General features: G+C 40.7%; 1 protein-coding gene across 4 annotated transcripts in view; it reads right to left on the bottom strand.

The window, feature by feature from the left end:
* PDE11A (phosphodiesterase 11A) overlaps positions 1-22,574 on the bottom strand; it is a 522,267-nt gene that overhangs the window by 122,818 nt on the left and 376,875 nt on the right. For all 4 annotated transcript variants that reach the window (XM_011991832.1, XM_011991830.1, XM_011991831.1 and 1 more), the window contains one exon: positions 19,047-19,097. In XM_011991832.1, the coding sequence (XP_011847222.1) occupies positions 19,047-19,097 (51 nt within the window). The remainder of the gene's footprint in view (positions 1-19,046; positions 19,098-22,574) is intronic.

The following is a 22,574-nucleotide window of genomic DNA, read 5'->3' as shown; positions in this document are numbered from 1 at the left end:
TTCAGGGAATATGCAGGCTTATATTAGGAAGGGAAGATGCAGGCTCAAAGAGCTCCCTTCTCAGATCCTGAAAACTAGAGTTTGGGTTTCATTTACAACAGTACATAATCTCAGCTGCACAAAAGAAACCTTGCCACTTCTGCTCAGTAAAATACAAATCACTGACTACCCGTTTTTATTTTAGGCAGTTAGATAGTTAGTACATCGTTAATTTCTGCACATACTCAAGCTCAATATCACTGTCAGTTCGGTTTTATTTCCACCTCCTTTCAGAGATCCCTGGCTGGAGGTAAAGACTTGCTCTCTGAGTGTCTCTGGGTATACTAAGGCAATATGAATCTTTAGGAGCTCCCCTTCTTTGGGGGCAATTTATAACTCAAAACAGCAACAAATTTTCTTTTCAGGGTGGAAATACTATAAAAAATGAAGCAGCTTTGAAATATACATTACTGTAATGAAAGTGACTTGCTCTTTGGAAATTCCTGAGATAAGTCTTTATTGCAACCATTATTTAATGATGAGCATAATAATTAAAGGCTTGTTCTCAAAATAATATCAGTGCCAGGATCTGGATGGTTCTGTGGCATTTCAGATTACAGAGTATGGCCACTGGTGGATGCCTCGGCTCAAGACTCTCTCTACCTTTCTTTTGACAATGTGAGGCCAAGGCCAAGGCCAAGTCCGAGGCCAGCATGTGCTTAGACTGGTGTTCCCTAGCACACTGTTAGAGAAGCCACCAGCTGATGGGCTTCCTAAAAGGTGTGGTCAAAACTGGCTGGGTAAAGTTAGTACTCTACCATTTGAGGCACAATGCCCACAAGGGTAGAAAGTCTCAGAAATTGTACAGTAAACACCTGTTTAACTCTATGTAATATAGCTTTTTAAAATTTTTATTTTAGTACCAAAACACTTTTTGTGGGCATGTGGCACATCTATTAATATTCTGTGGAGCGGTGTTCTATGAGATACCAGTTTGGAAAATATTAGCTAGATCTGTGCTTTTCATTCCTAGCTCTATTATGGAATCACCTGGGGACTCCAAAAGTATATCAATTCTGGCCCACTGCCCAACTTATTTTAAATTGGTCTGGGGTGACATCCAGGTATTGGTATTATTTTCAAAGGCTCCCTTCCCTAGGCAAGTCTAATGTCCAGCCAGAGCTGAGAGCCACTGATGGAAGCCTCTCACTTATGCATCCCAATTATCCCCTTTCTAGTGCATACAGTCATAGTGAGTAAGAAAAAAAAAAGAAAAGAAAAGCTCTCCAAAGCTCTGATGTGTCTGAGAAAGAAGCTTTTCCTGGGGTCAGATCTAGATCTACTCACTGATCTTGGAGTTTTAGCTGATAAGTGGATTTGCCTGTTCATGGACTTACTTCCTATCACACTTCCTTCTCCTTGGTGGTTGTCATTTTCAGCAGGAAGGGGCAGGCTGCCTGCTCCACCCAGAACCTTTCCTGAAAACCTACACCTGCCAATATACCAACTTTACGTAAATGACTAGTAGCGCTTCCTCACAAAAAATGATGAGAACCTCTGCTGTAGGTAAACATTCCAAGACTTTATCTACAATTTATGAAAGCCTTTCTCCCATTGATCTGGCAGGTCCTGGAAGCCCCAGAAATGTCCATATCATTAGTGCAGTTTCCCTGGGAAATGGGAGCTGGGGAAGAAGCCTGGGAGGTGGAGCCTCAGAAAGCTGTGTCTAATGTAGATTTCTAGCTTTAAATTTGTTCCTTGTGTCTGAGATTTTCTAGAGTTTTACTGGAAGAGAAAACCCATTTCTCCTCTTCTTTAAATAAGAAACAAAAATTTACTGATTAAGCAAGACCAGAGAGAAAAACGAGATGACTTTGTAGACTCATTTTATAATATTCTAAACAAATGAGATTCATCTTATTTAAGAGTACAGGAGAAACAGGCACTTAATATTTATTGAGCATCTACGATGTGCTAGGATAAATATAGGTTTTTTCATATTTCCATCTTATTTAATCCTGACACAACCCCTTGAGGTGGTTCTTCTGTTCTCACTTTTGTGACTGTGGAAAGGGAGGCCCACAGGGGTTAAGGTGTTGCCCACAGTGGGATGTGAGACAGAGCTGGGACTTGAACCCACATCTAGTGATGGTGATGGTCAAATCAGAGCCAGATGAGGCAGTTCCCCACCTTTGCAGCACTCACCATAAGAAACAGAACGTGAAAAACTGCAACCTGAGATCAGTGACCTGTTGAGAGCTCAGGTTTTCCATTCAGCCTGCATCATGACTCTCAGTGTATTTCATATCATCTCCAAAATAGTATCTGAATTTTATAAGCATTTTCTCTTCAATGTTCTATTCTGGGCTTTGGAACAGAAGAAGGGTTAATGCTGTGGTGAAATGTGGCCTGTCCTGTTCCCTGAGTTCTTCCTTCACTACTCAAAAAATACGTAGGTGTCAGGATAGACTCCTATAATGGTAACAACATGAGCACTGGATTAGACCTGGATTTAAATCTTACACTGTGATCTACTAATTCTGTGACCTTCAGTGACTTATTTTACCTCTTTAGGCTTCAGTCTTTTCATCCATAAAATGAGGTAATAATAACATTTATCTCATAGAAAGTTGTGAATAAACAAGATTACAACTCAGGTCTCCTGAATTTACTTTCCATTATTAGCATATACCCAAACATGTAAAAGATCTAAATGTTTCACAGCTTTCCAAGGCTTATCATCTGTGAAGCTCAGGTGGATTTGGAAGTTTGGGTTTACGTATCAATTCATTAATTCAGTCATCAATGTATTGCTTTAGTCATTCAACAAATGTTTTATTGAGTGCCTATTATGTGTCAGGCGTTTTGTCAGTCACCAGAGATAATAGCAATTTTCAAGTAGCTTAGAGTCTAACTAAGACAAATCTGAATGTATCATTATTTATACCCATTAGAGGTTCACAGGAATGATATTCACCCACTAATTTGTTAATGCGAGTCTGCCGAATTAACATGCATGCAATAGTATGCAATCTAAGTTAATATGTTCGCCCATTGTTGATTATCATAACTGTGAGTTATGGTTAATTTCCAATCTGACTAGCTCTCTGGAAAAGCAAAAAGCACCTTCCCTCCATTTTGCTGCTCTGAACTGGGAAAGAGCAGATGCCTAGGTGAACGACAGTGAAGAATGTATATTCAGTGAACTCTTACAAATCAAACTGTTTGCCCTGAATTAGGCTCAAGTCCGCAGCTAATGACAACTAATGTATGGATTCCTGGCATTGAAGCATTTGCAGTTTAACTGTTTGTTGTCATTGAAAGTGAATGTCTTTCCAACGTATAGTCGGAAGTGCTGAGAGGGCAGATCCTCAGCTAGGACTGAATGTCAATAATTTAATCATTTATTTTTTCTTGTCTGTTTTACAGCATGTTCTTTTCAGAGCATTCCCTAGTTGTTTTGATTCACATATACGTTCCATTAATATTGATTTTCTGTGTTATAGTAACAACAAAAGAGTAAAACCAGAAAGAGGAAAACCTTGTCTTTCCCTTTGAATAGCCCAGGTCCACATGAAGGAGAAATTAGAGTAGACAGCTGGCACCATGGCCTGTTATTCAAGGCCCAGGTAACCCTGACTAGTTCCTCGGTTCTCCTTTGCTTTTCTCTGAGGAAGAAAAATCAGCTTGAAGAGTCAAGCAGAATGACAAACTTTTTAAGGGCAAGATAATTCACAGGATCAGATTGTGATAGAGTAACTTTGGGAACTTGCTTTGCATTTAGAATACCCACTCTACATGGCATGTTAGTCCTGGCAGAGAGAAGCTTGCTTCCACACCAAAAGCCCTAATTCACTTTCCACAGAGGCCCTTCCTATCCCTCAGCAACACTTCCCTTTATCAGGCAGATAAGACTGGGCGGGAGGCAACATCTATCTTGTATGCATCCTATGACACTGCAGATGAAAACTACCTGCCCTGGTATGGTGCCACTTTTTTACATTTGATTTTTATGGATGAAAACTTTGCTTCATCTGATACTTATAAAATACCACATTTGCCACTGAGAGGCTTCTGTGTCCAAACATCTGCCCCGCCCCCCATGTCTCATCTTGATCTTCACAGCTGAGGCCCATCTGGATCATCCTCCTTTCCAGCTGACAGCGAGAGAGCCAATGAAATTCCCTTTCCTGTTGCTGGGTGACTGCGAATATTTTGAAAACAAGTCCCTTAAAGGCAGCAGCTTCAAGGCCTGCCATTGGCTGGCTGGGCATACTGTGCAGTGCTGACACATGAAGGCTGGCAGAGGAGTGACAGTTGGGAATAGCTACGCAAATATATTACTGGCCTGATGGTCCACTGGAGGGAAAGACTATTTCAAGGCTGAGTGACAACTATAACATACCCTGTTAGAAGAAAAATAAATCTCCCTAAGTCTACATTCAGGCATCTGAAGAACATTGCAGAAAATACTGCAGACAAAAAAAAAAAAAAAAAAGAAAGAAAGAAAGAAAGAAACAACAACAACAACAACAACTCAAGGTTGTCCTATTCTCAAATCTCCTGCTTTTTATGGTCTGATGAGCAGTTCCTCCTGTTCAAGAAATATATGGGTATTTCCACATACTTTGATAGAATTTGTGTTCATACATTTTAAAGCCCAACTTTGTTTATTTGGAAAATAATTTTCAACAAAGTCATGGAGGATTTTCTTTGCCTCCCTGTCTCCAGCGTCCCTTCCTTCACCTTCCTCCCCTGACCTTCAAGTCCAAAAATCCAGCAGGCACAGGATGTGGTCAGTGTCAGGGGCAGCATTGGCTGCATTTTATCTCACTCTGTCCACTTAAAATATTTGCATCCTGGTGGGAGGATAAGCACAGTCCTGTCTAAACAGCTTTGGGATTCATCTTTGCAGCTGGAGAGAGCTGTTTGGATACAAGTAACTGCTTTTGTTAACACCGGGTTAACTGTTCACACACAAATCTGCCAACGAGCCTCTAGGAAGGAATGTCCTTCTACTAATTGAATTCTAATGAGGCCAGGAAGTAGATTAGGAGTTGAGCTATTTTACTATGAGTTTCAAATATCAGATCTAGGGATGTTTGGCCTGTCTGATCTCCTTAATTCTCTATCAGGTCCCAATAAATTTGTGAAGAAATGACTAGAAGAAATCTGTGGGTTATTGGTTGATCCAGTTGCAGGGACTTTTATATATATCAGAGACTACAGTGTTCAAACACAAGAGAAAGAGGCTGACCTGAGAAGACCTGATGCGCTAGTCATTAGTGAGGAGTTCCTGGGCCAATTTAATTGGCATGTCCCTAAAAGTTTTATTTATTTGCCTTATAATATTTGGGTAAGTTTGAGAGCCAAATCAGGGTGAGCATCATTGGGGTCACCCCTGATTTCTATTTAGTTGTGGAAATAGAAATGCTTTAAGGACATAGTAGAACATTCTTTTCAATGATGCGATATAGCCAACATCACTTGTGGAACCACTTCAGCAGACAGAGCGATCACTCATGGGTGTCATCCAGTTTCTAGACATTATGAAGAGGCTCTCGTGAGCATCTCACCTGTATCCCAGGAAATGCCTGCCTGCCATAAAAGAGGGCATGGGGTCATGCAAAAGTTACCTGCATGTACTGTGAAGGACAGCTATGATACTCTCCACCAGGTACCTCTTTCCTTTCTAGAACTGGCCCTTCTTCTGCTGCAACCCCATATTTCCACCTAGATTTGATTTTTCCAACTGACACACTTTTCTAAGCACACACTCCTCATCACAGTTGACTGGTCCAGGGATGGACATGTGAACCAAGTAGGCCAATCAGAAAATGCCCCTGATATTTTCCAAACTGGAACTTGGGAATGTGTAGTTCCCTTCTAGAAGGAGTTGCTGAAAGATGAGAAACCTAGGCTCTGCCAGAGGCCACTTTTACCCCTTTGTAGGGCAAGCCAGTCTGCAGTGAGCACCCAAGAGCTCCATGTGCAATGTGAGGCTTTTCATATTTGGCCCAAGGGGTCACCTGGGTGCTTAGTAGAGAGTCACAGCAGCCAGCCCCAGCAATGACCAAGTGGCTCTGAGGGTAGCAGATGGTTTTGCAGGAGCTCATTGTGTGGGGGCAGGTTTTCCTTTTGGTGTGCACTGTAGTCTCATTTGTTAACACTTCCTGGGAAGATTCTGGGCTTTTGCATACTATGTAGAGGAAGGAGATTTTACATCTGAGACCCTGGGCCCTTTTCAACCCTGCCTTCCCACAAATGAATTTACCACACAAGAAGAGAAAGAGTTCCTATGGGGAGAGAAGCTTGCTTGCACCCCAGGGCAGACAGGGCCACTGCTAACACTAGAATAGTGGACCTGTGGTCTTTCAGGGTTATCAAAATAACCGGCTTTTGCCCTCACACACAACTCCTTAGAGAACCGGAGGAAAGCTGTTTTCAAGAAGACCACTGATGGTTTAAAAGATATTTCAGGCAGAAGCATACATTTCTTCATGGTTTTAAAGGGAAAGAAGTTCCCTTTAAATTCACATTGGAGCAATGTCATCACAGAAAACCTCTCATGCTCCTCTCGTTTGTTTCCGAATTCTAAATCTTTTCTGCTGGTGGTCAGGGGAAGAGTAAAAAGTGGTTTTCCTCAAAAGCCAGCTTCAGTGGTTTACAGAGTTGTTTGACACACTTAAGCCCAAGTGTTGAGGACGGCCACCTGTTCCCGTAGAAATCACAAAGCCTGGTTTTCACAAAACCCATCTCCATCTCCAGGAAGGCCAGAGGTGAATTATAGTATATGTTAGGAAAATGAACCTAGTAGCAAGAGGAATGGGATCACTCAGCACGGGAATTGTTTGAAATTTGCCCTTTGGAGAAAATAAGTGCTGTCAGCGCCCACAAACATATTCCTTGAAGTTGATATTCCAGAATGTTGAAGGCTAAGGAATCATACCTGCTCAAGCAATGGGGCTGGATTACTTTTCAAAGTATGTAACCTTAAAACAAACAAACGAACACACAAACAAGCCAAAACATTCTTAGCAAGATCTGTTGAAACCTGAACTCATCTATCGAGAAAGTAAATCAAGATTATTCAAGGGCTCACAATCAGATGATAAGGAGAGGGTCAAGCCAAGGCCAGAAGAATCTCAAACAAAAAGCATTCCACGTCATTTCAAAAAGGATCTTACAAATTCAGCATGCCCACCCATATCTCAATTTCTTAATGTGTGCAATGTAGTTACCTGGGCATTTCTCTTTGTACCTCAGTTTTATCATCTGTAAAATAAGAAAAATAATAGTAGGGTTTTTGTGAAGACTAAAGGAATTAATACAGGTAAGGCACCAAAAACAAGCCTGGCAGCTGGTAAAATGTTCAGTAAATGTTTATTTTCCAGATGACTGTCACATGGAGTAGACTGAGCATACATTGGGGCCCAAGAAAAGGGCCTCAGCAGCATGAACCAAGGTCCCCAAACTGGCAGCGTAACATCTCTCTTAGCTGCCTGATCCTTAAATGGAATAGAGCCACTGATGCCTCCTTCAGAGCCTTGCTCTTAACATTCAATGAAATAAGAGCTAGGAAAGTACTTGGAATGAGCAAAAATGCTGTGCTTATCATAGGATTTCTCTTAGTGAACAGTAATATTTGAAAATGTATAATGATTGGTATCATGTTATCCTACAGAAAGCCCAGGAAATGTATTTTAAAGTCCGTCCACCTGTAGATGCTTAATGACAGAACAGTATTAAACCTCTTATCCCTGGATAGGTTGAACACAGCCTCACTGTAAGTTCTTACCAGCGCTTCTCAGACTTTCGCCTTTCACGGGTGTGGATTTAATTATAGTGACTGTAAAGAAGTACCTCTGGATGCTGCTCTGGGAAGGCTTTCAGAGCCAGCGTGAGGCCAGATGCTGGGGCCCCCAGCCTGGGGGGATGAGGTGAAACCTGTTTTGAACTTAGATCCCTTCTACCATGTGGTCTTATAGAAACGATTCGAGAGTTTTCTGTTACAGTGGGACTGTAATAGACTTTCAATTTTTATTAAAATTCTGACTTGTTCACAGCCTAATTCCTTTTAGTCTCAACGAAATGCTTTAGTCCCTGGATGGAAACATCATCCTGAATTACAGGACAGTCTTAGAATATTCTCTGTGACTATTCTTGTTCATAATGCTGAGTTTAATTCCTTGGTTGTATATAGATATGGGTATCAAATCCAAAGACAGAAAAATCCTGCACAGATGTTGTGTATTGACTGTAGATGTTCTGATATCTGGCTAAGGTGGTGTCTTTGTGAATGTTATGAACTGCTTCTAGGGAAACAAAAAGCACCTCAACAGAGCTACCATTTCACCAACATGCAGCATTCCAGGGAAAGGGAAGAGAAGGAGTCCTTGATGGCTGTATTAGCTCTGGCAAGGAAATGAATGCATTGAAGGGATAGAGTGCAGGCACACAGACAGCGAGGCTCAAGTCTCCTGGCTGCATGCATGCTGCAATTACACACCACAATAAAAAGAATTAATGTAGCATCTGACCTGCTGACCTCCAGATGCCTACTGCACCACCTCATCAACAGTCACCAGACCTCCACGGTGCCTCCTTGGCCACCAACTGGCTGCCTCACTGGGATACAGCAAGCACAAGGGCCTTACCCAGGCTTTGTTCTCAAGGCTAAACCAAAGGGGAGAGTCCCCCAGTCCCTCCACCTTGTGCCTGGGCAAATGAATAAGCTGTCCATGTCACTAACATATTCCAGGTCATGCGTACACACAAACATTATTATATCTCAAAATTACTTTTAAATTACTGTCTTTGGGGTTTTAACCATTTTCCTAGAAATGTGGCACAGCAAATCCTTACGTGGAGCAAGGATGGCACCCAGTGGCCAAAGTGCTTCATCTCAGACCCTGTTTTCTCAGGGCTTTTCCATTTGCTTCTCTCTTTGGAGACAATGAATTGCCATGAGATCCTTTTGTAAAGCCAGAGTTGAAACCCCAAATCATATGACTATCCCATTAAGTTGAAGCACGTGCACACACACACACACACACACACACATACACACACACAAATTGAAACAGTATCAGGAGCTAATTCAGAATAGCTAAAAATTTTGAAAAGTCTTTAAAATTTTACCTTGAGAGTTTTATGTTAAAATCATCATATTTCAGATGTGCAGATTACCATCCATGATGTTCCCAATATCAAGTATCACTATAGGAAATATCATAAAAAATGCAAGCCCAGTCTCACATTCTTCACTTCATATCTTCCCCCAAATAGTCTCTAGTTCATAAGTGCTCATGCCTTAAACATAAGACTTTATCACCTGACAAGTGCTTTATCATGAAACTGATGTTTGCAATCTCCTATCCTTGTTATCTTTCGTACAAGGTACTTGGCAGGCCTGGAGAGCACAGGATAATAGAGTGGGACTGCTCTTTTTCCTCTGAGCTTTCCAGATGTCAAGAGATTTCGATACAGCTAGATAGCCAATCAGACTGTAAGGAAGACAGGCGAGATGTCAGAATAATGAATCATATACTCTCTTGCTAAGAATGATGCAATGTCTCCATAATGTTTCTGTTTCCAATTTCCTTAGGTTTCCAAGCAATCTAAACCTCCAGGGCAAAATGTCGCATGGATAGCACAACCACAATGCAAAAAGAAGTTTCTAATAAAACAACATTACATATTAATTGCCCAAAGAGTACCATAAACAGTCTTGCTAAAAGTCAATATGTTAAGTTCAGCCGACAATTCTGTCTGCCTTTCTCAGACGTCATTACCATTCATGCTTATTTGACCCCCAACATGTCAAAATGCCACCAAGATTCCAAGAATAATAGCTGAATCAAAATAAATGACTTAAGAATGAAACTCCATGACATTGTTTCCATTTTCCTACTCCACCACTTGAAGAACAGCATTGTCTTCAAGATCACACAAAACATTGCAGAAGAAAAATCAAAGCAGAGGGGTTCCATTTTTCTTTCTGGTTCTTTGATCCTTAGTTGCCTTCTACGTAAAATGGAGATATGCTAACCCTGCCCTCACCAAGACTTTGTGAGCTTCAAGTGAGACGACGGACACGTACATGTTTTTGTACACTGCTATTTCTTATTATTTAAGACATTTTTATTATTTAAACATTTATAGGTAGCATTAGTGTATAGTTTTGAGACTGATGAGATTGAGTCTCTTGTTTTACCCAAGTAATCACATATCTTCCTCATGAGTATTATGATATTACCTTGCAAATATAATACAGTCATGAGGGGCTTTGGAAATTACTTTTATGTAATTAAATCAAACTGAGTTATCTTGAACAGAGCTTGGATTCAAAAATTTGAGTATTCAAAAATCATAAAAACCCCTAAATGTTTTGTCAATATTTATGCTATTTTATGTTTTATTTTCCCCTTTTCTCCTAGAGATGAATTTTATAGGTTCATAAAATTATAGCATTTTTTAGCTAGAAATGGTTTTGTTTTGCAGATGAGGAAACCTGAAGCCTAGAAATGGAAATCAACCAAAAGGTCTGGTGGCTGCGTTGTCTTTTTATACATTTGCGTGCTCTTGTCTTACTGTGTCCATGGTCTTACAAAGACTGTTAAAAGGGCAGGTCTGGCTACTGAGACTGCAGAAAACCCTTTGGCCAGACATTGTCTCCTAACTTCCTATTTCACAGGGTGTCTTGAGACCAAAAGAGTTACGATTCACAAACACTTAAAAGATTTTGGATGAATTATTTCCAACTGAGAAAAAATAGGAAGAACAGCCAAACCAGAGCATGATTTCAAAAACAGAAAAGACAGAATATAGAACTATATAAAATAGTAAATACAAATACAAATAATGAAGTATTAGGTGTTCTGAAGGTCAAAAAAATAGGTTTAAAAAATTTAGTCAGCAGGGTGGTGGTAGCAGGATACACGCATGAAGAAACTTACATAATAGTAAAGAGACTGCTAAATCAACTAAGAGTTACAGGCACAGGGCTTTTGCCCCCAGCAGGGAAGAGAGACACTATTACTATAGCACGCTCCAAAGAGGATAGGGCCAGTGCCCATGCTAAACAAAGGAAAGGAATTCCTTTATGTTTCATATAGTTTAGGGTACACAGGACAACAACCAGGAACATAAAAACAAGGGGTTTCAAACAGCATAAAGCAAGGGTTGGGACGAAATTGTCAGAAATTTCCATTGTCATAGGTCCCTGTTCAAAATCCCACCCAAGCATTATAATTTCTTTTGCCATAAAAATGGCAAAGATTTCAAGGAATTTGGTCACAAGGTAGAAATTTCTCCAGCACCCAGGTGCAAGGCATAGCTTTAGGTGACATAAGGGTTACCCAATGAGTAAGTCTAGGATTCTCTCCTAAAAATGCATCTGCTTTAATCATTTGAGTAGACAGGTGCACCAAGATTTATATTGCAAGGTGGAAAGTGATGAATATGGCGGGAAGAAGGGCAAATGAGAAGGTCACTTTTAACTGAAGGACAGCAGGAATGACTTCATGGAGAAGGGGGCAGTTGAGAAGGGTCAGATCGATTGTTAGGGCTTTATATATACAGATAGGAAGAAGGATGGGTGCAAACATATAAGAGGACAGGGAATGGGCAGAAAACACCAAGTAGAACTATTTGATTAAGGATGGCTCAGTGTGAGCACGGGAATCAGGCTGGAAAAGTGAGCTGAAAGTTAGTTTGGAATACTTTTAATGTCCAATTAAATAATTCAAATTGAAAGAATTTAGAGGCTTCTAGAAGATACTAAACTTTGAGAGCTGGAACCTACGCCAACAGAAGCGTTCATCTGTTCATCTGTTAGCTCTGCACAGGATGGATCTGGGATAGGGTCAACAGCAGGAGGCGGGAGCCCAGCTAGGAGAGCAGTGTACAATAATGGCCTGCCTGAGGGAGAATGAGGATCTGAACTGGTGAAGGCTGTGAGGATGGACAGGAGCAGGAGATGTTTGGAATACAGAATGGACAGGACTGCATTTTGGGGGCGGGTGATGATGACTGTACAATGATAGCCAAAGTGTGCAACTGGAGATTGAGGGCTACAGAAGCCCAACAGCCAGGAGGTTGTAGCTCTGTGCATACTGAGTGAACAGCAGAGGGAAGGCCACCCATTGTGATGGCTAACCCAAGTCCCTCTCACTGAGGTGAGGGGCTATGTGTTCTTCATTTCCTGACTCCACAGGTAGAGTTATCAATGGATCTAATTAGAGGAAAACCAAAAAGAAGATAAAGTGATACAGTCCCAGATGCCCCAGCATTCTGGAAGGTTCTGATGACTTTAACCTCTCCAGTTCCCTTCACAGTTCAGGAGTCAGGGATCTCACTGGGCCACACTGTTGCTCTCCATTGCACCTTCAGGACTTGTCGCCGCTTTGTTCCTAGCACTCTGAAACAAAAATGAACCCTCCTGTATTTCACTGCCTCAGGTTCAGACTTCCTGCGCTTTCCCATGTGACACTTAGGGAATGCAGTGAACTCTGCTGTGCTAACATGAGGGAGGGAGAAGATAGGAGAAAACCCTCCAGGCCCACTCTTCCTCCCAGGGAAAGGAGATGCTCACAGTGACCTTGTGGGGACAGTGTCCTTGCTTTGTTTTCAAATAGAAGTGACAAACAGTGGCTGCTGAAGTTGATGTGAGAGGAGGTCAGGGTCACCACAGGATGTATTTTGGTCAGGCGGGTCCCTGAAGGGCCCTCAATCCCTAGCCGCTTAGCTCAGCAGGAGGAAAGACCAGCCTGGGCTTGCAGACCTGGTTCCCCTCATGCTCAGCACCCACTCCTCCCGCCCTCCGCCACTATCTTCAATACTCAAGAGTGACAAAGTACAACCATCCTTTTTCTGATGTGGCATTTGATTAAGACACAATTCATAAAGAGAGCTGGACATTTGAACACAAAGCACTCCGCATATTTATGGATGCGTCCTGATCAGTGCAAGCCACCCGGCTCTGCCGCTGCTTGTGAGCAGGAGATGCCCTTTAGGGTGCTGATGCAGCTGTTTTCTCTGCAGTCAATTTCCTGGTGAAGGTTCAATAACTTTCCCTGACGATGAAAAACAAAACAAAACAAAACAAAGCAAAAACTCGGATATTAAACTTGGCATAAATACTATTTAAAGTCAAAACAGCTTCCTAAATTCCAAAGGCGGGCACAGAAGAGGAGACAGCATAGGCTAGGTACCGAATTCCTTTTATATGGCTTCGAAGTAATCTTTTAAACAACCTTAGAAATGAGCCGAGATGCGCTGGAAAGCCACTGTTGGCATTTCAGAAGGTAGCATTTCAGGAAGGCCATGAGAACTGAGACTGCAGAGAAACAAGACAAAGCTCCTGCCCTCTTTCTGGTACCCAGAAGTCCTGCTTTATCCCTGGCTGTGGAGGAGCCTCTATGGGTCATTCGCCCTGACGGGGAGGAGCTGGAGGTGCCCCTACGGATGGGGTGGGTAGTAAGGTCCCCGGCCTCTGCCATCCCGCAGCTGTCCATGGGACTCAGGTCTACCCCTCTTCCTCTTCGGCATTCTCTGTGTCACCTGAGTTTGGGTAAATGCCATGGTGTTACCCTCTGTCTGCATAGTGCACTCTGCCTCTGCAAGGGGCCGCTGCAAGGATTGGGCTCTTCCAGGGCTTAGAAATTGATTGCACAGGGCGATGGCTAGCGTGTGTAGTGCCTTTGTGCCAACTGGAGAAAGGAACACCACCTGGCAGATCAACTACTAAAAGGCACCCCATGCACTTGGCCAGCCAAGGGGAGGGGGGCAGCCCTGCACCTGCCTGCTGTGCAAGGGGCCCTAGTGCAGGGCACATGGCAGACACATCTCCTGGCATAGCTGTAAAGGCAGTCTTGAGGGCTGAAGCTTCTTATTATACACGTTAGACTATTTCATGGATTAAAGTGTCTTCTCAAATCTAATTTATTTTTTAAGCCTAGTAAATCACATCCTATTGCTCAGTCTGCAAAGGAGGCCATAAGATCCTATTTTTGATGCACTCATTCTTATTTCAGGATATAAACGCCGCAAGGAATACCTATTCTTGGCATTTTATTTAATTTTATTTTATTTACCAGGATATTAATTTGTGGCCTAGGCATTAACATTGAAAACTTGAAATACGTATGAGGTAGTCCAAACCCAAACCCCAACCTGAGTTATTGGTGCTTAATTACTGAGGCAGTTATAGTGCTGTAAATGAGTTCATCTCTGATTGCAGCTGTAACCCATGCAGTTCTCAACTGAAGGAAGGGATGATACAAGGTGGCAATATAACACCACAACGTCCATGAGTTGATTTTAATTGGTAAACTAGCAATATATAGTGATAATTGTTTGGTCTGTCCACCGCATTGGAATCTAAGGAAAGTCCATAAAATTACGGGAGCATATAATTGGGGTACTAAACTCATTTTCTTATGTTATCACAGCTGGCATCTTTAGGTTATTGAAAGCCTTTAAACCAGCCATCTTCAAGGAGATGTAATTGTCAATATGGTCTTTATACATTATTCCTGTTAGCACAGAGCTGCAGAGATATAAACATTCACTAAAATCTGCACAAATTTTCTGCATATAACTTTCTTATTTCAAGTTCATGGAAGATCAGTAAATGTTAATGAGGATTAAAAACCATTTTTTAGATCCTGGTTTCCTCATTAGATGCACAGGACAATCAACCCATAAAGGATAATTTATTGAATCAGACTTTCAAAATGGTTAATTCATTAGTTCCAGGAAGTTCTGTGATCTTTTTGTGTATAGGTGAACCTACAAGAAAGACTGTTTCTTGAAGTATAAATGATATATCAGAATCAGGAAAAATAAACCCAAATTCTGACATTCTTGGATGAGTAATTATATGTTGTTTTATCTAATTTATTCTTGCTGGACAGTCCAAGGACACTTCTAGAAAGGTTTTCACACTCTAATCCCATTCTCTCAGCCATCACTACTACACACTCCTCAAGGAAATTTTTCCCAACAGAAGTAATAGGGTTATCAGAATAAAACAGAACGACAATGCTCCCCCTAACAAGGCATTCTAGAATAGGGGGAGAAAATCCCAAAACATAAAGGGGTGTGAAATAGGAAGACCAGATATGAGGAAGGCTAAGATGGCATCAGCCTAGCATTAATGATTATTAAAGATTCACTACAGGTTTGTCTTATGTGAAATCAATCTTCCTGTAGACCCCACAATCTCTGAGTACAAATGGTACCAAACTAAGAGTAATTAATCGTGTATATATCACATTCTCCAATAGTACAGAGTCTCCATCTCTCTACTTATGTTTGGGAGTACTCAGGGTATACCTTACCTGTCCTTAAAATGTGACCACTGAGCCTGCATTGATTCCATCGATGCCATCAGCTTCTGCTGGTCACACAGGTAGGAAGGGCCCCTGCCACGGGTCCGTAGTGATGCTTCCTTCATTAAGCTGCTGCCTTCTGTTGTGTGCTGTTGGCATGCTGACCTTCATTCTATCAGGAGCATTTAATGCACTGAAACTATACCAAAGTCCATGCCTTCTGTGTTTACTCACATTCTCAGCTAAGAACATGGATCCATGGGAGGCTGAGGTGAGGGATAAATCCAAGGTAAAAACTTCATGCTGAACTTGGAATCATCTAGACACTGAGGTCTGTGGCCTTAACTTTCATGAGGAAGAGTTCTTGACTCAGAAGGCCTGTTAGTTTCTCATATAAATAACTACAACTCACTTGTCTCCCAGACATTTCTGCATCCCAGATGTGGTGCAGCTTGGGTTCCAACTGAAGTCTGTCATACGTACGTGTGTAAAATTTGACCTCCAGATTTTTGTCAGCGCTGGATGAATCAGTTTCTTCCCAAACTCTGGCTTAAGCTCTGAATCACTGATCACTAATCTGGTTGGGTATAGTCCAATACATTGGGACTCAGCCATCCTTTAACTCAGTGGTCCTCATCCTATTTGGCACCAGGGACCAGTTTCATGGAAGACAATTTTTCCATGGACCTGGGAGGAGTGGGAGTGTGGGGATGGTTTTGGAATAAAACTGTTCTACCTCATATCATCAGGCATTAGATTCTCATAAGGAGCACACAACGTAGATCCCTCACATGCACAGTTCACAATAGAGTTTGCACTCCTATGAGAATCTAATGCCACTGATGATCTGACAGGAGGTGGAGCTCAGGTGGTAATGCTTGCACACCTGCTGCTCACCTCCTTCTGTGTGGCCTAGTACCAGTCCATGGCCTGGGTTGAGGACCCCTGCTTTAACTCATGAAATCTCATGGGTAACTCTGATTCCAGACTTCAAATCATTGCACATTAAAAAAAAAATTTTTTTACAATCATCTTTGTTTAAAAAGTACTGAAGACAGGAAGAATGACAATATACTTGAACGTAAACATGGTTTGTCATATATATTGGTCAAAACAAAGCACATATTTACTGTTATTTAGCTACAATGTTAGAAAACTGCCATTGCATGTATTCCAGCCTGGAATCTCAGTAAACGCTTTTCACTGTCTACGTGCAGGATTATTTTAAGCCCACTACATTTTAATGTTATTGCTGCAGTTATAACAGACATCAACTACCAATTAGAATAATGTTTTATTTACTGTATATATCAAGAAAACTCCCATTTTAAAATGGTTAAAATGATCTATTATATCTCAATTACATTGTAATAGGATACTAGCTAATATCTTTCATGATAAAATCTAGAGTAAATCAGTTAAATTCTCAATCTTGATAATTTTAAGATGAAATAACCCTTTTTTCTCAAATTTAAATACTTCATATTTAGTATATTTGTGAGCTAACAATAGAAATGCATACCAAATTCCAGGGCAATGTTTTCTTTAAGCAAAATATTAAGCCTGAATGTTGGTGCCTTTAGAAAGTAAACAGCTAGGCTGGGCGCAGTGGCTCACACCTGTAATCCCAGCACTTTGGGAGGCAGATCACAAGGTCAGGAATTCGAGACCAACCTGACCAACATGGTGAAACCCCGTCTCTACTAAAAACACAAAAATTAGCAGGGCATGGTGATATGTGCCTGTAATCCCTGCTACTTGGGAGGCTGCAGCAGGAGAATCAGTTGAACCCAGGAGGTAGAGGTTGCAGTGAACCGAGGTTGTGCCACTGTACTCCAGACTGGGTGACAGAGAGCCAAACTCTGTCTCAAAAGAAAAAAAAAGTAAACGACTATGGATTTTGGCCTGCTATATCTCTGGGCAGCTCTTGCAGTCATATTTGGTCATATGAGTCAAAGCTCATATTATCATCTTTGCTGTCTTTCTTCTTGCCTACCACTTCCCTCTTTTAGCAATGATGATAATTATAATAACAGCAAAAATATAATATAAACATTATATGAGCATTTTAGCAGGAATTGGATATTTTCATAAACAGGATTTCTGAATAATTGAACTTTATTGGCTAAAATAAAAAAGGTTTAAATATTTTTGATGGAAATATTTATAAAATTTATATACATTAAGTAAAATTTATATGAAATATATAAAATAATTATATATTATCACCATTTTAAAATTAATGACTAATTGCTTTGAGTACTAGAACCATTGGTACTCTTTGGATTTATTTATTCATTCGCTTATCCATCCATTCATTCATCCATTCAACAAGTATTTATTGAGTGTTACTATATCCCAAGGACCATAAAAGGAAGGAGAGATACAGCAGTGAATAAAACATACAATTAGTGCTGTCCTGATGGAGCTTGAGTTCAAGCTGGTATGCAGGATGGTTTCCTCTGCAACAAATGGGCCCTGACTGCTGTGGTTTTAGTTGTTCTGTCTCCTCCCTCTGCTGTCAGCTGTCACCTTATCCCTCCCTTTTTATCTGTGTTACAATTGTAGGTCTTTCCCCAAAGCATCTAAGTCAATAATAGACCCTATCCTTGGATGGAGCCCAAGTAGTTCCTATGCTCACAGTATATGTGCTGCTTCTGGCCCTTGCAAGGAGTTCTTTTATCCCTACGCTCAGTGTTTGGAACAAACAACTTCCTTTGCTCCCTTTCATCATTCATGTGCTCAGTTCTAATGATCTGATTCAATTCTTAGGCCCAGTGGTCTCTGCACCATATATATGCAAATGGGACTCTCAGAAAAATAGCCATCACCAAGTGATATTACATTCTAATATTGCAATACAAAACATGATCTTTCTCATGACTGTGGTAGCTTTTCCTGATAATTTTCTGAACCGCCACCTATATGTAAAAAGACAGGCACCAAAACTTTCAAAAGGAAAGGAAATCAATTTCCCCTTACTCCAGTGTTTTGCTCATTGTTAAACTGCCTGGTAGGAGTGCAGGGACACAAGCAAGAATTCTGAATTGCACTTAAGGAAATGGTAGTAACTAAGGTGATAAGGAATATCTAACACTCATTCATAGACTCATCAGATGTTGGAGTTGAAAGGGGATCACCCTGTGCGGTAGGGAAGCACAGTGGTTAAGAACTCCAGTTCTGGGGCCAGATTGCTACACCTCTTACAATTGTTTGACCGTGGCCTGGCATCTCCGTGCTTCCATTTATTCATCTGTAAAACAGTTTGCTTTTCACAGGATTGTGAGGATGAAACGAATTAATGCAGGTAAAATGCCTGGTAGTACGTCTGGCACACAGTGTTAGCTATTATTATCTCAATCTGGTCATATATTTTTACAGATGGAAATACAGCCCTAAGTTTTTAACTGAACAGCAAATTAGAGGTAAAACCGATGCCAAAACCAGGTGTCCTGACTCTCACCATATTACAGATTTTTTCCCCTGATATTGTGTTTTCTTAATAAATGGGAAGAAATACTGAATCATGTAAATGATTACAAAATGATTACTCAGTTATATATAAGTCCCTCTTCCCCTCTAAAACAGAAATATACAAATACACCTTTGCCCAGTGCTAGTCCTCCAGCTCCCAATGAGCAGGATTAATTCTCTAGAGGCAAATGACAGAGCTCAGGAAGCCAAGAGAAGTTTAACTGTAAGCACCAATAAGGAAACCATCTTCTTCCTTACCTTAAACTTGTCAACTTCAGCTTTTGAACATGTTGCATGATATGATAGCACCTGATTCAGAAGAAAAAAATAATTTTAATAACTATACATGACTGCATTTTCTGAAATTCTCCTGGCTTAAAAATAAGCTTTGCTCATGTATATCACCTTGATTTAAAGGTGGATTTTAACGTATGGCAAGATACAACCTGTCTAATAATATTCTCTGACATAATTCACATATTAAAGAATATTTTATACCGGAATTTTTCTATAGATAGTTATTTTATGAAAAGGACAATGGCCAGGTGCAGTGCTTCATGCCTGTAATCCCAGCACTTTGGGAGGGCGAGATGGGCAGATCACTTGAGTCCAGGAGTTTGAGACCAGCCTGGGAAACATGGCGAAAGCTTATCTCTACAAAAAATCCAAAAACTAGCTGGGCATGGTGGTGTGTGCCCATAGTCCCAGCTATTCATGGAGGCTGAGATGGGATGATCACCTGAGCCCAGGAGGTCGAGGCTGCAGTGAGCTGAGATCATGCCACCGCACTCCAGCCTGGGCGATAGAGTAAGACCCTATCAAAAAAAACAAAAAACAAAAAACAAAAAACAAAAAAAAAAACAAGACTTGATGTGGCTCAAAACTATAGTTCCCAAAGGATGTGAATACTTGTCCTGTGAAATGCTCTAAAAGCAAATGAAAAGCTAGAGCACGTGTGTGTGATCTGTAGCAACCAGGTTGATGATTCAACTTCCATTTCCTCACCTATTCTCATTTGCCTGCTTTTATTATATTAGGAAAGATTATATTGATATACATATCTGTGACCCCTTTTGTAAGAGGATTGTGCTTCCTTGCCCTGTTTACATCCGCATTGGCATGTGACTTCTTTTGGCCAATGGGATGTGGGGAAAGTAACAAATGCCACTTTTGAGTGTGTCTTCAATAGCAATCACATGGTTCTGCCACCTCCTTTTTCCCTCCGCCATGAGAAGGGCATGGCCTGAGAGGGGCTGATCCTTCAGTCTGAGCCCCCAAATAAAGAAGACATACTGAGCAGAACTGCAGCCAACCTGCAGCTGATGACATATCATGTGAGTGAGAATCAACTTTTGCAATTTATCTACATCAGAACTCACTGATACAGAGGCTTAAAAGTAAAAACCCTAATTCACAGGCTCCCTGCAGCTGGGGGTGGTCCTATAGGGTGGCCTTTATGCCACTGTGTTGGTCAATGAATTATAAGTGGGAGTGCTGGCACTGCTTGTTTCTTTTTTCTTCCTTTGTGGAATACAGCTGTAAAGCCTGGAGGTGCAGCAAAATCTGGTGTGTATGAAGTGACAAGCATGGCAGTGAATGCCAGCTTGCTGTGAACAGAACAGAAAGGAAAAGAGAAAGGAGCCTGACCCTGGGCTCCCCTGCCCCAGACGTCTTGTTGTGTGAGTCAAATAAATGCACATTGGTGGTATTTCATAAGGCATATTTACAGACATATGGACACTCATACATAAATAGCATATGTATGTTATATGTTTTATGCTGCCAGACACATTTTTTGTTGTTGTTTTGTTTTTGAGACAGGTCTCACTCTATTGCACACGCTAGAACGCAGTAGTGTGATCACAGCTCACTGAAGCCTTGACTTCCTGGGCTCAAGTGATTCTCTCACCTCGGCATCCCAAGTAGCTGCGACCACAGGCATATACCACTATGCTCAACTAATTTTTGTATTGTTTTGTAGAGACAGGGGTCTCATCATGTTTTCCAGGCTGGTCTGAAACTCCTGGATTCAAGCTATCCTCTCGCCTCAGCCTCCCAAAGTGCTGGGATTACAGGCATGAGCCTTCGCGTCCAGCCTACATTCTTAATCTATACAAATCTCATACAAATAAGTCTGGGAAATGCTAACGCCTTCTTCATCTACCAACCTTAGAGAATCACAGTGCACATTTGGCTGCAAAAAGTAAAGTAACATGCTTTATTTCATTAAACTTAGTATTTCCCAAATCTAATTAGCCACAGAACTCCCTTTTAGGTAACATCAAACTGGTAACATTCAACCTAATAACCTATTGACCAAGAACTTTGAGAAGCACTGACCTATGGCACATACCATTTGTGTGATACAAGCAAAGCCACAATAGAAGCAGTGTCTCAGGGTGGTTAGAACACAGCCTTCAAAGTCAGGCTGCCACGCCTCCACTTCCGAGCCCTGGGAGCTTGGGCAAATGGTTTAATCTCTTTGGGTCTCATATATAAGGTGGTATAGCATAATACTACACAGGCATCTACTGCTTAACGTAGAGGCTCCTCCTGAAAACACTAACAGGGAACCTACTTTTAATTATTTTTAATTGGAAAAAAATTACAGTGCGTTATAAGATCTGCAGCAACTTCTTAAAACTCAACTAAAGCACAGTAAAATTCATAGGTATATATAAAACAAAAAATACTGTTATGTTATAGTTACTTAAAATGTTACTTTCTGTGGGAGGCTGAGGCGGGTGGATCACCTGAGGTCAGGAGTTCAAGACCAACCTGGCCAACATGGTGAAACCCCATTTCTACAAAAATACAAAAATTAGCTGGGCGTGATGATGGATGCCTGCAAACCCAGCTACTCGGGAGGCTGAGGTGGGAGAATCACCTGAACCCGGGAGGCGGAGGTTGCAGTGAGCTGAGATTGTGCCATTGCACTCCAGCCTGGGTAGCAAGAGCGAAACTCTTGTCTCAATAAATAAATAAATAAATAAATAAATAGTATTACTTTTTGATCATAACTAATATAGTTATTAACAAAAAGTTTCTTTCTGTTAAGTAATACTTTCTCTTCCATTGTAAACATTTTTCTTACTGACTTTACTTGTTTTTCCATAGTTTTCTCAATTCTTTTTCACCTTTGGGAGGGGACTCAGAAAAATGTTGTACTGAGAGATAAATATGTTCTATGAGGTGTGGTTATTAAAAATAAAGATATATTCTACTGGGAAATTTTAACCATGGAAATATTCTATGGAGTGGTCCTGTACTTTACAGAGTTCTTAGGAAGATTAAATGCAATACTACATGTTGAATACATGGCACACAAATAGCCAACTTATATGTATTGTATTAATATTCAATTAAAATTCTACCAAATAAATATTTGGCTGGATATTATGTTATATCATTATCTTATAATATCAATAGGTATTTCAGTGCATAGATGAATTGACTTTGCTCTTTTGTTTCAGTTTTACTGTGGTAAAATTTAATTTGGCTGTCATTTTATTAGAATTTCTTACTGTTTTCAAGTCTCTTTCTGCAGATTCACTCTTCAAACTTTACCTTTAAAAAACATCCCACAAAAACTCAAGCTGCAATTCAAAATCTCTGCCACCAGGTGGTGCTTAGTCAGGTTTGTTTAAATCAACGCTTCCCACTTCATTAAAAAAAAAAAAAAAAGCTATTTACTCCACTAAACTGAAACTATTTGAATCAGTGAAGCAGACAATTATTACAGATTAAGACTTTTTGCTCATTTAAAATTACAATAGTTTGTTTTGT

This window comes from Mandrillus leucophaeus, unplaced genomic scaffold, assembly GCF_000951045.1.
Source record: "Mandrillus leucophaeus isolate KB7577 unplaced genomic scaffold, Mleu.le_1.0 Scaffold40, whole genome shotgun sequence".
In the NCBI taxonomy this organism is placed as follows: domain Eukaryota; kingdom Metazoa; phylum Chordata; class Mammalia; order Primates; family Cercopithecidae; genus Mandrillus; species Mandrillus leucophaeus.
The sequence above is the reverse complement of the archived record's forward strand: the minus strand, read 5'-3'. Positions and strand labels throughout refer to the sequence as shown.